This window comes from Rattus norvegicus, chromosome 7 (genome assembly GCF_021556685.1).
Source record: "Rattus norvegicus strain SHRSP/BbbUtx chromosome 7, alternate assembly SHRSP_T2T, whole genome shotgun sequence".
Taxonomy (NCBI): Eukaryota; Metazoa; Chordata; class Mammalia; order Rodentia; family Muridae; genus Rattus; species Rattus norvegicus.
In genome coordinates this window covers 126122968-126137585 of record NC_141540.1, presented here as the reverse complement: position 1 = coordinate 126137585, position 14618 = coordinate 126122968, and the positions used below count along the sequence as shown (strand labels likewise).

Here is a 14618-nt window from a genome sequence, read left to right as displayed (position 1 = left end):
AAAACAAGGTTCTGGGAAGCCCCAAGCCCTCTGGTAGAGCACAGGGAAGCTGTTGTGCTCAGCCCTTCATCTCCAGGGAATCAAAAGGAGCACAATGCGGTCATCAGCATGTTTTCCCTCGGCAAGACCCACACTTCCTATTTAGAGCACACAGCCTTCCCCATTCTGCATTCTCACAAGGCGCCTTTTATTTATTTGTGTTTGTTATTATATGGTGCATACCGACATGTTTGTGTGACTCCACTGGTGTGTACACACCCATTGAGGGGAAAAGGAATGTCCATTGTAAACTTGTTAAAAGGAGAAAGGGACCCCACTGCTTTCCCTTTGGCCCATCTCTATGGAGAAGGATTTTAACTCTTGGTGCCCCAGAAGGGAATGGTTTCTTTGTGAATTTTACATTTGCAATGGATGAACATCTCAGATGCATCTTAACTGCCACAGGCTTAGAGTCTGAGCTTTCCTAAGTTACACAGCTTGTATCAGACGGTGAGTTATGGGGAAACTGCTATTTCATTAATAGCTCAAGCCGTTCTTATAAGGCAAGGTAACTCTGGCCATGAAGAAGGGACTCAATTTTGGACAGATGGTTTGCCTTTTGGTTGGTTTTACTGGTTTCATTTTGGGAGTATAAACATGAACTGTGTGATGTCTCAGATAGTTTTGAACGTGTTTGTTCAGGGAAATAACAGTAAGCCCTCCACAACATGACCCGTCAGATCATGGAGATTTTATTAGTGACTCAGGAAGCTACAGCGTCCTGTGCCCTCTATAATCCAGTTTTACCTGCTACCAAATAGAACTAAAGCTAGCTAGATACCAATATCTACCTGCTCCTCTAGATTACCTTTGTGCTTATGGCAAGAGGGCTAAAACAGAGTGGTCTTTGTGACAGCCACCCTTTTAAGCAGAAGAGGATATGGTCGTCCCTTTCACATGAGGCACAGCACACTAAAGGCAATGCACGTCAAATAGAAACTAAAATATTCCGCTCTGTGTCAGAAAGCATGAATACAGGAAAGACGTCAGCATTGCTAGAATATGGAGTCCTTAACTCTGGTCTACCGGGGATGCAAACGGTTAATGGCCACAGGGTCTTTCCCCCATTCTCACGCCTTTCTAGGTTCCAAAGCTCAGGGCTCAGTGACAGCAGCAGTGCATCGAATGAAGAGGGAGGGTTCTCAAATTAATTAACTGGAAATGAGTCATGTCAATGTTTTGGAAAGGCAGACGGGGAGAAAAGAGATTGGTAGAATTAATCACAGTGAGAAACTTACTTCAAGTGCCCGCCAGAGTTCAGAAATCCAGTGAGAAGAGGAGAATCAAAGGGATGGAGCACACTTGCCATCTGAGAGGACGGACAGAATCCAATCAAGGGTCCTAGTCTTTGCCGAGTGAGGGCTGTGCCCACAAAAACGTTTATTACTCACTACGACAGTAAGCACAATGCATATGACTGGGAAGAGTCCCACCCAGAGGAACAAAGGTGAGGCAGACAGTGATACTCACTGCAGAGAACTAAAGAAAACGCTCACTTGTAGCTTACACACATTAATTCTAAAGAACTGACGGGAGGCCCCGCATCGGCGCCTACACTTCCGATACTTCTGAGTTCATACACCGCAGAGACGAGAGGTCCGTGAGATGGAATCTGAGTGTGTTCAGACGAAGAGGGCATTCACTAAGGAAAAAACAGAAACAGCGTCATAGACACAGCACATCTACTTACAAGAACATCAGACGGGGGAGCGCAGAGCTCTGCATTCAGCATGCTCACGGGGAACTGGGAGAGCCTTAGAGGTCGTATGCATCAGCACACGAGCCAATGCAGTGACCTCTGCTCCCTAAAGGAAAGCCTGGTTCTGGTCAGGAACTTGCTTCTGCAGTGGATCCATTTCAGCCTCGTTTGTATGCTGTGCTCTGCGCGAGCTGTAGTTCTAAGGAAATGACATCACAGACCTGACCATAGAGTTACTGCAGTGCTAGTCACTGCTGCCGGTAATGTCAGAAGGCAGCTTCTCTTGTCTTCCATGTTCCCTACAAAGACCTTTCACTTCCAAGGTCACAGGGTTGCAGGGACAGCTTTCTGGGAGGGACTGGGGACAGCTTACAGAGGGTACTCACAGGTGGGGGGATGTCATTATTGGACTTCAGAATCAGTTTGTCCCCACTCTTCTCAACCTCAAAGCCCATCTTCTTCAGTAGGGACGCATCTGCCAACCCCTGCTCCTCCATCTTGGCAATGAAATCTTGGTTTTGGCTGTTGTCTTCAGTGAGATTTCGCACGGCATACACCACCCACTGCATCATAACTGGAGCCAGAGTGAAGGAATTTAACAGAAAACTTCCTTGTTTTTATAACTCACAGTGGAAGTGTGCAAGAATACTGATGAGATCTTCTAGAGAGGTAGAAAATAAATCTGCACTCAACGAGAAAATCATTTTAAAAGCTGTAGAAGTGCACGTGCGCTTGTGGGTCCAGCATGTGATCACACACACACACACACACACACACACACACACACACACACACACACACACACACACACACAGAGGGACAAAAGCCCAGAGCAGCCACTCTGAGGTTTATGAACACAGCAGTACATATGCACACTCCTGGGCATTATGTCAAGTCACTCAGAAAGGACAAGAGGAGCTCTGCAGACAAGTCAGAGGCGCTGGGAAAAAAATCAGACAGGAAACTTGTTCTGTTTAAAGTGCAGTTATCGGTAAGAATGGTTTCCTAGGAGTCACCACGGAATTTCTCTCATTCAGTATTTTAGAGACAAAGCCTCAGCTGTGAAGGATTTGCTAGGTCCAGTGTGAAACACTCATGCTCTGAAAGCACACGACCCTCTCTGGCTCCCATACCCAGGCCCGCAATGAAATGTCTTGCATGGTCTCCCCACCTCCGACAGAAGCTAGGGTCACATCACTGCATTATTCATGATGATGTGGGTGCTAGGAGCTGTGTAAAGCTCATGAGAACTGAGAACTGCTACTACACAGCATCCTGTATGACAGACACTACTGAGAACAGGCTTTTCCCCTCTTCAATCTGCTCCAGAAGGAACCGAGGCAGCCTATGCTAATATAAATATATTTTCAGAGAAATAGGCCTTTCTGCTCATGATCAATAGAGTCAGAATAATCAAACCTGGAGGGCTGGGGACAGAGCACAGCCATGCAGTGTGCTTGCACAGAACAGCGTTCACCGGGTCATGGCTTTGCTTCCTAGCACATACAAAAGGAGGATCCTCTCCTGACAGTCGTTAGATACACACACTCACGCAGTTCCAGAGGCAGAGCAGGGTACATGTGGCTCTAAAAGGCGTTGGACCAAGCTTCTGGTTCTGCCTTAGGCTTCTCTGGCAAAAAGACTGGTTCTGAGACACTTCTAGATTTCCAATTAGAAGTGAAATTCAAGAGAAGGTGTCAGAATTAATAAAGGTGGGGACTTTCCTTACAGTACTTAAAAAATGAATTAAACTGTTTCTCTCTAGGTTCAGTAAACCGTACAGGAAAGTAAAACTTGAACCTACTCACTACAAAGACCTAAGCATTAAAAGCACCAGGGTACTATATGATCAAGGGGCACTGGCAGGCTTTTCAAAGGTTGTGCTGTCCTGCCTTTATCACCCAGCCCTGGTTTATAGCACTGTCAAGCCCTTCTATACCACCTCAGGCCAACCTCTACCTAATCACGACCCTTTCTCTGGCTGGCCTCTCTTCAATCTTCAGTATAGGGCTGGGCTTGTGTCTGTGAGACTATGGGGTCTGCACAGGCCTGGCATAGAGAGGAGTCCTACTTAGTAGTTTTGAAAGGATGGATGAATGAACGATCTGTTGGTCTTTGAAGGTTTATCACTGAAACCACTTGAGGGTATCAATGACTGAGTGTTTCCGAAGGCAAAGAACAGTCACTGTGCTTGCCAGCGGATGTAGAGGCTGCTTGTCTCCACCTTGCAGGACACAGTTTTCACCTGGCAATCTGTTTGCCATCCGTCACAACGAGGCCCAGCTCCTTTAGAAGGCTCTGCTTCTTTTCTGAACACCGAATCCCACAGACTATGAAATAAAACCCAGATTTGCATTCCCCCCTTTCCATGGCCGCTGAGTCCCCACTCTGCGCTATAATAGAAAATAAAAATAACATTTGTGGTGCCAGACATTTCCAACACGAGAAGTAATTTCTGGACAAATTATTTGCTGTGACTCTGTGTACTCCTAAGTTGACACTATCAGTATACAAACTCATCTTTCCCTTTTTATAGAGAAGAGGAAGCAGCAATGAGGAGAAGGGCTAAAGAAGCAACTGTCTGTGGTGTAAACTTAAAGACAGTGTATAAGGCTGGAGGTGGGGGTGGGTCACAGGCAGACTCCCTGCTTTAAATGACAGAGGCAAGGCATCGCCTCTTTTCTGGAACTTTCTGGCTATTAACTTAAAGATAAGTGAACTTGAAGAAACTTGGGGTTGCTAAGACTTTTCTAAGAGTGCCTGCAATCAAAGGGCCTTGAAGGCCAAAGAGCAAAGACATTCATTATGTTGTTTCTAAAATTGGTGAAAGTGCCAAGATGTGGAAGTGTAAGCAGTGGAGGGTGGAGAGAACCACAGTCACAAGAACATCCTGGAACCCACACCTCAGCAGCCAGGAAACCAGACATCAGTGAGAAGTACCAGCACCAGTTCCTGTCGTCTAACTGTACTGTAGAGGTCAAAGAATGACTCTGTGGAATCTGTTCCCTTCTGGAACTCGGGCTCACACTGATGGGCTTGCAAAGCAAGTGCCTTTACCTGCAATGAGCCACCCTGCTGGCTCTTTTTCCCCTTTTTTACTGTGTATGCACATGGGTACACGTGCATAACATACGTGTGTGGGAAGCATGTGTCCCATGCTGCCTGTGTGGAGGTAAGCATTTCTGCAGAACACTCTGGTGTTGTGACCTCAGCCACAGTGAGCACAGTAGCAGTGCTGCGCTGGTGCCTGCTACTGTCCTAGGAAGGGGGAGGAGCTAAGAACACCTGAGCTAGCTGGGCTCCATGGGTCCAGTCACTTCTATGTGGTTCTGGGATCAAACTCAGGTTGCCATGCTTGCAAACACCTTTACTCACTAAGCAATGCTGTTAGCACTAACATTACTATTTCTTTATGATGAAAACATTCAACTTATTGAAACTTAAGGTGTTAACTAGTCACCCTACTGTGCAAGAGCACCCAAACTTACTCCTTCCTATCTGACCAGAACTCAGTACTCATACATGACAAAAAGAAAGTAGCCTTTCAGAAGATTGGAACAGAAAAGAGAACACTGTAAAACACGGTCTTAAGAGCTGTCTGATCCATAGCCCTGGGCCATGAATATGCATACACTCCTTGTCAGTGTGTGGTGAAAGGCCTGAGTAGTCAGTGGAGACCTACACAGTCTTAAGTGTCACAAGGGAGATCAAAACAAGTCCCAGTTAATATTCACATTGCCCCCTTGTTCTCTCTGTAAAGGAACGGAGAACAAGAAAGAGTGGGGGAGAAAATTCAACATCTTCTAAAGTCTCTAATCCTACCAACACTTGAAGTCTTTTATTGTATGCTTAGCTCCAGAGAGAGCGCTTCTCCTGTTTCCATAGCTACTACAAATAGAAGGCATGAGCCTGTTTGTCGCAAAACTGCCATGAAAGGGCTGCAATCAGCGCTGCAGCTCTTCTCACAACACTGGCATTGTGGCCCAGGCCACAGAGACCACAGTGGCAGTTAGCACAAATGCTGCTGCTGCTGCACCAGGAAGGGGAGGGAGAACACCTGTGCAGCTGGGTACTCTGTGGGTCCACACGACGCCTGAAGCTGTAAACAGCTTAGGTGGCTCGGCATTAGTAGGGCAGAAAACTGTAGGTAAAACTTCACGAACAACTTAGTACCAACCAGCAGACTTACGGACAAGTCAACTTTAAATATATCAACTGAGTTCAAGTGCTATCTGATAAGACAGGCATCTGGCTACAGGCTACAGGCATTCACCGGTTATCCTGTGGCCTTAGGTAAGCAAGAAACCAATAAACAAGGAGCTGTTGAGAGTCTGGGTTTGGAAAACTTACATTTCATTGATAGCAATTTAAATGTTAAAGCTTTTTACATGAATTTTGGGATATACGTGGACTTCACATACCTGTTTATGTAGGTCACATCATAGTTCATCTTTACCTACATAGTATGTTGAAAAGCTATTTTAGACAGTGAGTCAGTGAGGGAATGGGATTTCCGTGCAGACAGCTTTGCAGGGGCAGAGAGCAGGATGGAGATCCTCTAATCAACTGCACTGTGAGAAAGGAGTCAGTCCATGAGACAAGCTTCCATGAGGGCCTTTACGAACACGCCGCGAAAAAATTTCCTGAGGACCAGAGTGAACGACAAACACCTAACCCTGCATCACAGTAACTGACACCCTTTCAAACTGAACGACAAACACCTAACCCTGCATCACAGTAACTGACACCCTTTCAAACTGCAACCTGAGTCTTTGGAGCAGCCTTATAAAATTGCTCTGGAAATGCTTGACACTACTACAAACAAGTGTGCTTATTTCCTTCATACAAAACAGGCAGAACACAGGGGTACAGGCCAGGAACAAAGTGTCTATTCTTCCACAGAGCCATAGGTTTCTCTGCGCAGGCCAACCATGCCTAGACATCAGAGATATTTCTGTTGCTCTCATTATAGAGAACATTTACATCACTGTTAACTTTTATCATTGTCTTTGGTTACCAAAACTCATTCACTAAATACTGTTGCCATTCAGAAAGTACAGAGGAAGGCTTAGTGGGGACAGATCCTCCAGAGCTCCTTGCATGGTGCTGAAAACAGTGTATGCAATTACCACCGTAAACCACCCACACTGGCCCCAACACTGCTCTAAGCTGTCGGACTATCTGGAATTGAATGTTCTTCTGCAGTTCCTATTTTAAGACAAGGGAACATCTGTGCTCCAAGCTTCAGTGAGTGGTACATGTGCTGTTTCATGGTTTGCAGCCCATTGTCCTAATGTCATCTAACAAATCACAGCTCAAATCACATGAGCATACCCTCTACCTTACTAATTAATGGCTCACTGCCGATGCCGAAAGTGGCAAAATGGGAGAACAAATAAAAGAGGGTGGGAAAGAAAAAAAAATCACATTTGTGAATTATAGGTCACAATATGAAGAATACAGGATATGTGTTCTTAATACTTGCTACAAATAGCAGGTAGCTTCTGCCTATACAGGGGGAAAAGCACCTCAGGACTACCACTCCTCAGATGCTAGGCACTGTTCCTGTCCTCAGCCACAAGAGAGACAGAAAGAAATCTCACAGAGATGTGCGATACCGCAGAGCGCTGAACTACCTGAACAGCACTCTCACTGGAGACTTGCTCCTCTGTGCACAACCCACACCGACACTTAAGAAAGGAAGGGCACATTTACTATCTTTACAACACACAACTTACTTTTCCTAGAGTGACCTTTAAAGATGAGGTGAGATACTGTTTCAAGGGTTCCTCCTCGAAGCCCACACATCTCCCCACCTTATGAAAGCTCTCACTTCCTGATAGCATCTGTGGGCAGGGTGGGGAACCAAGCCACATACCGCCCTCTGTCTGGACCCTGGCTGGGTTCCGGGCCTTCTCCTTCAATCCCAGATGCACACCATCCAGCATTCAAGATGAGAGAGAAAACATACTGTGGGCCCATCCAGCTGGCAATGAAGTCATGGGAAGATGACATTCTCCCTGCCAGGCAGTCATCTTATGCGCAGCCCACTCCAAATGCTTCTGTGGCGAGCAAGGGCTGTGCTCACAGGTACCTTGTCTTCACGGGGTTTTGGTGGTGAAGGATCTTAGAGCACTGAAACTAATTTTGTACATTACATATTCTGGAATCCTTTTTACTACCCACTTCAAAGCAGAGCGTGGTACAAAGCAGGCACAGTCTGGCATCCCTATCACACTACAGGTTTCAGGATCAGAAACAACCAATACCACTTCTAACCCAGACCACACCAAAGGGCTTTGGGGCCACAAGTGGTTCCATTTGTATTTGGGGCAGCACTCTGACGTCACTTCTGAGACTAAAGGGGCTGCTGCATGCAGCACACTGAGAAGTGTCCAGCACATACACTCACTCAACACGGGGCAGACGAACAGTGTCCTGGAGCCCACTGGGGGTGTCCGTCCCCCCTGCTCCCTCACTCTTGGAAAGTGTGTGTTGCTTACCAGCCAGACTCCGGTTGTACCTGAGCTGTGGCCTTTGGTATACAGAGCTTAAGTGATTTAACTATTTAGCCCCAAGAGCGTGCTAAGGGCCTGCGTCAGGTTTGGGTATTGCGATGTTAAGGAACACGTGCAACCCAAGCACAGCCACCTTAATCCTTGTTGCCATGGGAACAGATCGGACAATATTAGGCTTCTAAAGAAAACAATGCCCAGGATTTCAGTCGTACCCAGGTCCCAATAACAGTGCCCTTGCTGAGCTTTATTGCCTGGAAGAAAAACTCAGACAGAGCAGAGACACAGCAAGCCCTGTGCTGGGCGAGGAGATGCTTATAAAATGGACAGAACTTGGGCTGGAGAGATGGCTCAGTGGTTAAGAGCACCGACTGCTCTTCCAGAGGTCCTGAGTTCAATTCCCAGCAACCACATGGTGGCTCACAACCATCTGTAATGGGATCTGATGCCCTCTTCTGGAGTATCTGAAGACAGCTACAGAGTACTTATGTATAATAAATGAATAAATCTTAAAAAAAAAAATGCACAGAACTCTGGAGACATCAGAAAAGCTGCTGTATCTGAATCCAATCGAGAATACTGACACTTCCAGCACAGGCAAGGCTTTGTGGGAAGAAGTCTCTTCAGTGTCTCGTGCCTACATGCCAAGGCCGAGAGGGGAATGGCCAGGGTGTATGCAAAGGACAGGAAAGATCATGATAAAACGATAGCAGCAGGCTCACCTCCAAGGTGGTACCGGCTGTAGCTGCTTTAGGTACCTACTAACCCTATGACTGTCCTCACCCTACTGCAGAGGTCAGTGACCTGGCAATAAGGAGTGGTGAAGACAGACATATGCATTGTCAAGGCCAGAGAGCTTCCATACATGCCCACGGGGGCTGAATCCCCAGAAGCAGGGCACGCTTCCCTCCTGGCACTCTGAGGTTCACGCCCTGCTTAGACATTAAGGAAGGGAAGAATGACTGAGTCTGAGACTTCAAACGGGCTTCTTTCGCTACAAAAAAACCTCAAAGGACAACACCAACCTGCAGCTAGCATTCAGACCAACAGTCTCTGTAAAATACTTTTAGAGCTAGTTGATAAACTACTTTTCAAGATGAAATGCAAAAATGGAGTAGATACTTTTTCTACTAAATTATCCCATCTAAATTATAGGAGATTAGTGTTGGTCTAGCACTAATGACATTTCAGAACTAATGAAGTATAGCCAAGGGTCAAAAACAGTTCTGAGCTGGGAAGGATTAACTAAAGAACACAAACAGCAAAGGGCTTCTGGTGGATTTGAGAGAGGACAAGACACGGCAGGCAGCAACAAGCCAGAAAAACCCCATCCTGTGAATGCTGGGGGCCTGGGCATCTGGCACCCACTGTCCTCGGTGATATTAGTAGTCCCCTGGGGGGGAAGAGGGACTGGTTGTGGGTCACGTGGCCATGCTGATATGTTGCTTCTGGCCTGCCCCCTCTCAAAAGCCTCCAGGAGTCAGCAGTGAGAAGTGGAGTGAGCCTGAAGACTTCGATGGGATGAGGCAGAAAGGTGTCTGATACATAATTAAGAGGCGGTGGCTGGGGAGCTGCACTAACTGTCTCTCTGCACGGGAACCTACAAGCCTGCCTCCCTATCAGGGAGGGGCAGGGCTCCATCTCTTTAACCACTGAAGGACAGCCTACAACAGAGATTCATGATAGGAAAACAAGAGCCAATAAGCACTTCAGACTATTTTAAAGTTATGTAAGTTGTAGTGGTGACTATATTTCTAAAGTTCTTTTGATATTATGTCTCTTAGTATTAGATATTTTGCTCTTGTGGGGGGGAATTAATTACAGTTACAGCTGCTACATTCTGTTCTCCAAGTTCTCACTACAGTCAAACACGAGTCACACCATCTTTACCACCTCTGTGCACAGCGCAGTGGTATTAAATATGATTATGTTAGACCCAACTCTATGACGTGTGTGTGTGTGTGTGTGTGTGTGTGTGTGTGTGTGTGTGTGTTACATGTCCATTCACACGTGGAGGTCAAGGGATGGTGCTAGTTTTATATATATCTATATATCTATCTATCTCTATCTATCTATCTATCTATCTATCTATCTATCTCTATTTATCATCTCTATCTATCTCTATCATCTCTATCTATCTATCTATCTATCTATCTATCTATCTATCTATCTAGCCTCTCTCTGAGTCTGAGGCATGTCATTTCAGTTAGGTTTGTGCTGGTGTAGCAGACATCTTGCCCACAGAGGCATCTTCCCCACCCTCTCCACAACCTTTGATGCTCTAAGACTGAAACTTTGAACCCATTAAGCAGCAGTGTTCTTCCCCTCCCAAGCTGCCAGCAAACACCTTTCTACTTCCTGTCTCCATGATTTCAACTATTCTAAGTACCTCTCACATGTCTTTTGGGTACTGACTTATTTTGTGGCCTCAAGGTTCATTTGTATCACAGCATGTGATAGCAGCTGCTTTCTTTTTCAGGCCAAGTAATATTCTATGACACAAAAAGACCATATTTTGCTTTCCTATTCATCCTCTGGGCAGACACCTAGGCTGCATCCAGTCTTTAGCTCTGTGGTGTATAGTACAGGCAAGGGCCACACTCAACATTCTTCTTGAGCTCCTTTTTTTTTTTTTTTGCAATGGGTCTCATGCTGCTATCCAGGAGGAACTCCAAGTTCTGGGTTCAAGTGATTCTCCTGCACCAGCTCTTCAGATTCCCCATTTCTGTAAGAGTGTTTTGTTTGCACTATTTGCTGAATACAGTGAAAATTTCCAATGGGAAAGTTGTGGCATCCTTGCCAAAAATTATGTGACCATATAACCAAGGGTTTATCTCTGGGTCTGAATTCTACTGTATTAGTTCATGTCTTTCTTTACGCTCATCTTCATAAGAGGCTCAGGTGGATAATTGGGGAGCATGAGGACTCCAGCACAGTATTCCTGATGGTTCCCCAGATCCTATGAACTTCAGAACAGGTCTTCCTGCGAGCTGCACTAAATCTAAAGATTGACTACTATTTGGGAATCACTGAGAGAAATATTAAGACTTTCAGTTCATGCACGTGTGAGTGTGCTTCCATGTCCTCACACATTACCTTCCTTTCAAGAACACCTTTGTCGTGTAAGTTCGCCACATGCTTGGTTGAAGTAATTTCTCTCTCCTTTATGATGATGCTGTAATTGGAACAGCTTCTTTTTCACAAGGTTCACTAGTATAAAGAAATGCAACTGTTTTTAATGCACTGAGCCTATATGTAAGTATTTTGTGGAATCATTATTAGTTGCGACAGTGTTGTCTAGAACCCTTAAGGGTGTTCTATATGTGCAGCTAATCAACTGGACAGACAGTTCATTTCTTCCTTTCCAACATGGATGCCCTTCATTCTTTCCAGCCTAGTAGCATTGGCTAGAAGTTCTGCAACTATGTCCCACAAGAAGTGGGGGGAGAGCCATCCTTGCTTTGCTCTTGTCTTACAGGAAAGGGGTTCAGTCTTCTGCAATGAAGGGGATGCATGCCATGACCTTCGTACACCGTTTTTATTATGTTGGGGTAGCTACAATGCATGTTAGCTTGCGGGATGGTTTTTATATCAAAGGTGGTGAATGCCTTATCTGCACTGAGAGAACTGGACATACATTCTTTTCACTTGTTCTGTTAATGTAATTTGTCAATATGACCAATTTAGGTTGCACCATCCCTGAATTTCAGAAACAAACTCTTAACTCATTTCTGATTTTAGTAATTTGAGGTTTTTCCTCCCTTTTCATAGTCCATGTAGGTACAGACTGCCCAGCTTAAAGAGCCAACTTAGGACTTTATTTTTGTCACCTGACTTCATCCAGGTATGAAAGCTGTGTGTGTTAATTATCTTTTAAAATCTGAGAGTTAATTTATGCTATGTTACTGGGTCTACCCTGGAAAATGCTGCAAGAAGCATCTGGGGAAAATAAAGGATGCATTACAATCTGTACACACTGTAGATGCAGTTGGTATAGAACATCATTCAAATTCTCTGTGCTTCCTCATTTTCTGACAGACTATTCTACCTACTACTCAGAGCCAGGCACTGAAATAGACAACCATTAAGAAAAAACCTTGTGGGGCTGGGGATTTAGCTCAGTGGTAGAGCACTTACCTAGGAAGCGCAAGGCCCTGGGTTCGGTCCCCAGCTCCGAAAAAAAGAACAAAAAAAAAAAAAAAAAAAAAAAAAAAGAAAAAACCTTGTTTGCTTTTTCATTAGGATTGTCAGTTCTTGATTCACATACTTTAATGTGCTTTTGGTATATAAATATTTATATCCATCTGTAACATTTTATATTTATTTTAGCATGTGTGTGGGTGCACACATGTGTGGAGGTCAGAAGACAACTTGCTGGAGTTGGGTCTTTCCATATACCAAAGGAATCTCAGGGAATAAATAAACTCAGGTCTTCAAGTTTGGTGGCAAGTGGCTTTCCCTACGCAGTCACTTTATATTTTGTGTCTTTTCTTGCTGTGCTGTATTTTTGTTACAATGTATCTTGTCCTTCACAGCCTTCTGTGAGTGCCTTTTGTCTGATGTAAGCCACCATAGTTCTCATTAATTGTTTGCTTACTCATTTTTTATCCATGCTTTTAACCTTGTTTGCCTCTGAATCTAAACAGTCTCTTATAGACAGTGTAACTGCACCACATTTCACCCACTGAGTGAAATAGTCTCTTGACAAGAGACTCATTCATATTTAAGTAGTTATGAATAAGGAAGGATTCAATTATATCATTTTACTGTTTCCTGTAAGGTTTATGACTTTCTTAGCCATTAGTTCTTTTATGTATAGTTCATTTTTATGGTGAAAAATTTGAATTTCTTTTTATTTTCTTTGTGTATATTTTATACTTTAGATTTGTGGGTATGATTTTTTTTAACATTCTAAGGTAAAAATATTGGTTTATAATGGTTTAAGTGATATACTTTTAAAAAGCTATTCTTTTACAACTGCAACTGACTTAGTTTTACTGCAAAAAAAAAAAAAAAAAAAAACCAAAAAACAAAAACCAACAACAACAACCAAAAAAAAACCCTTTCCACATTGTATGGCTCTCAATACACTAGTAATTCTCTTAAATGTATTAGTGTCTTAAATTATGTAGAAAACAAAACTACTGTCGTGAAACCTGAAAGATTTACCTTTATCAATTAATTCCTTCACAGTGTGCTAGCTATTTATTTGTTTGTTTGTTTGTTGTTATCAACTCAACACAAACCAGGCTCATGTGGGAAGAGGGCATTTCAACTGAGACGATGCCTCCATAAGACTGGCCTGTGGGCAAGTCTGTGTGACATTTTCTTGACTGATGTGGGAGGGTGCAGGCCACTGAGGGCAGGTGTTATTTCTAGGCAGGCAGTCCGAGTTGGACAAGCAATGAGGAGCAAGCCAGTAAGCTGTCCCCCAAAGCTTCTGCTTCAGTTTCTGCCTGGGCTTCCTTCAAAAATGGTCCCTAACTGGAAGGATAAACAAAATAAGCTTTCCTCCCAATGCTGCTTTTGGGTACAAGTTTTATCAAACAAGAGAAAGTGGAGGTTTCTAGGCTCCATCTAGAAGTACTCTCTAACCTCATTCTACAGGTTGACAAGGTCAGGCAACGAGGAACAAACTCCTTTAGTTTATTTCTCTGGGAATATTTTAATTTCTCATGCTCTGAAGACTTTCAAGGTACTTCTGGATGGTAGGGCTGTAATCTTCTCTGTCCCTCCACACAATGAACTCATCACCTCAAGAATAACTTTGAAGATTTCTGATAAAAAATTTCAAATAATTTTTGTTGACTGTTCTTACAGGTGACAAGACAGTCTCCTCCTGCTTCTTCTAAAAGTCTCTGTTGTTTTTGTAAAAGTGTTATTATAATACATCCAATCATGAATCTACTGAAAATTGTTCTTTGTGCTTGGGTGTAGTCTATGTTTGTACACATATATGTACACACAGAAGCCAGCGTCAACACAGGGTACCTTCCTGTTGCACTCCACCTTACTGAACCTGGATTTGCAGATTCAGCTAGAGCACCCAGCACTAGGAATCCTCTGGTCTTTGTCTCCCTGTAAAGGGATTTTAGGCAACTGGCTTTTTATATGGGACTGGGGATCCAAGCTCAGTCCCTCATGCTTGAACTGCAAGGACTTTATATTGAAAAGGTTAACGAGTTTTTAGATGTTCTTGTCTTTCTCATTCAACATGGGATGTTTTCAGCCATTATTTCAATCTTTATCCCCTCAGTCCCTCTCCTCTGCTGCCACACTGCTCTATTGGTCTCCCTCACCCTTTCTGTTTTCTGCCTTTCTTCCCCAACTCAGAAGTCTAAGGGCTTGGCTTCTGTGATTTGGTC

The 14618-nt window shown here is 44.2% G+C and overlaps 1 protein-coding gene across 1 annotated transcript in view; it reads right to left on the bottom strand.

Moving 5' to 3' along the window:
* Window positions 1-1386: 1386 nt before the first annotated feature.
* Window positions 1387-14618, bottom strand: part of Atxn10 (ataxin 10) — a 123281-nt gene continuing 110049 nt past the window's right edge. Inside the window, exons 11-12 of the mRNA NM_133313.2 lie at window positions 2125-2312; window positions 1387-1681 (exon numbers count right to left, since the gene is read on the bottom strand). Coding sequence (NP_579847.1) covers window positions 1679-1681; window positions 2125-2312 — 191 coding nt within the window. The 3' untranslated portion in view covers window positions 1387-1678. The remainder of the gene's footprint in view (window positions 1682-2124; window positions 2313-14618) is intronic.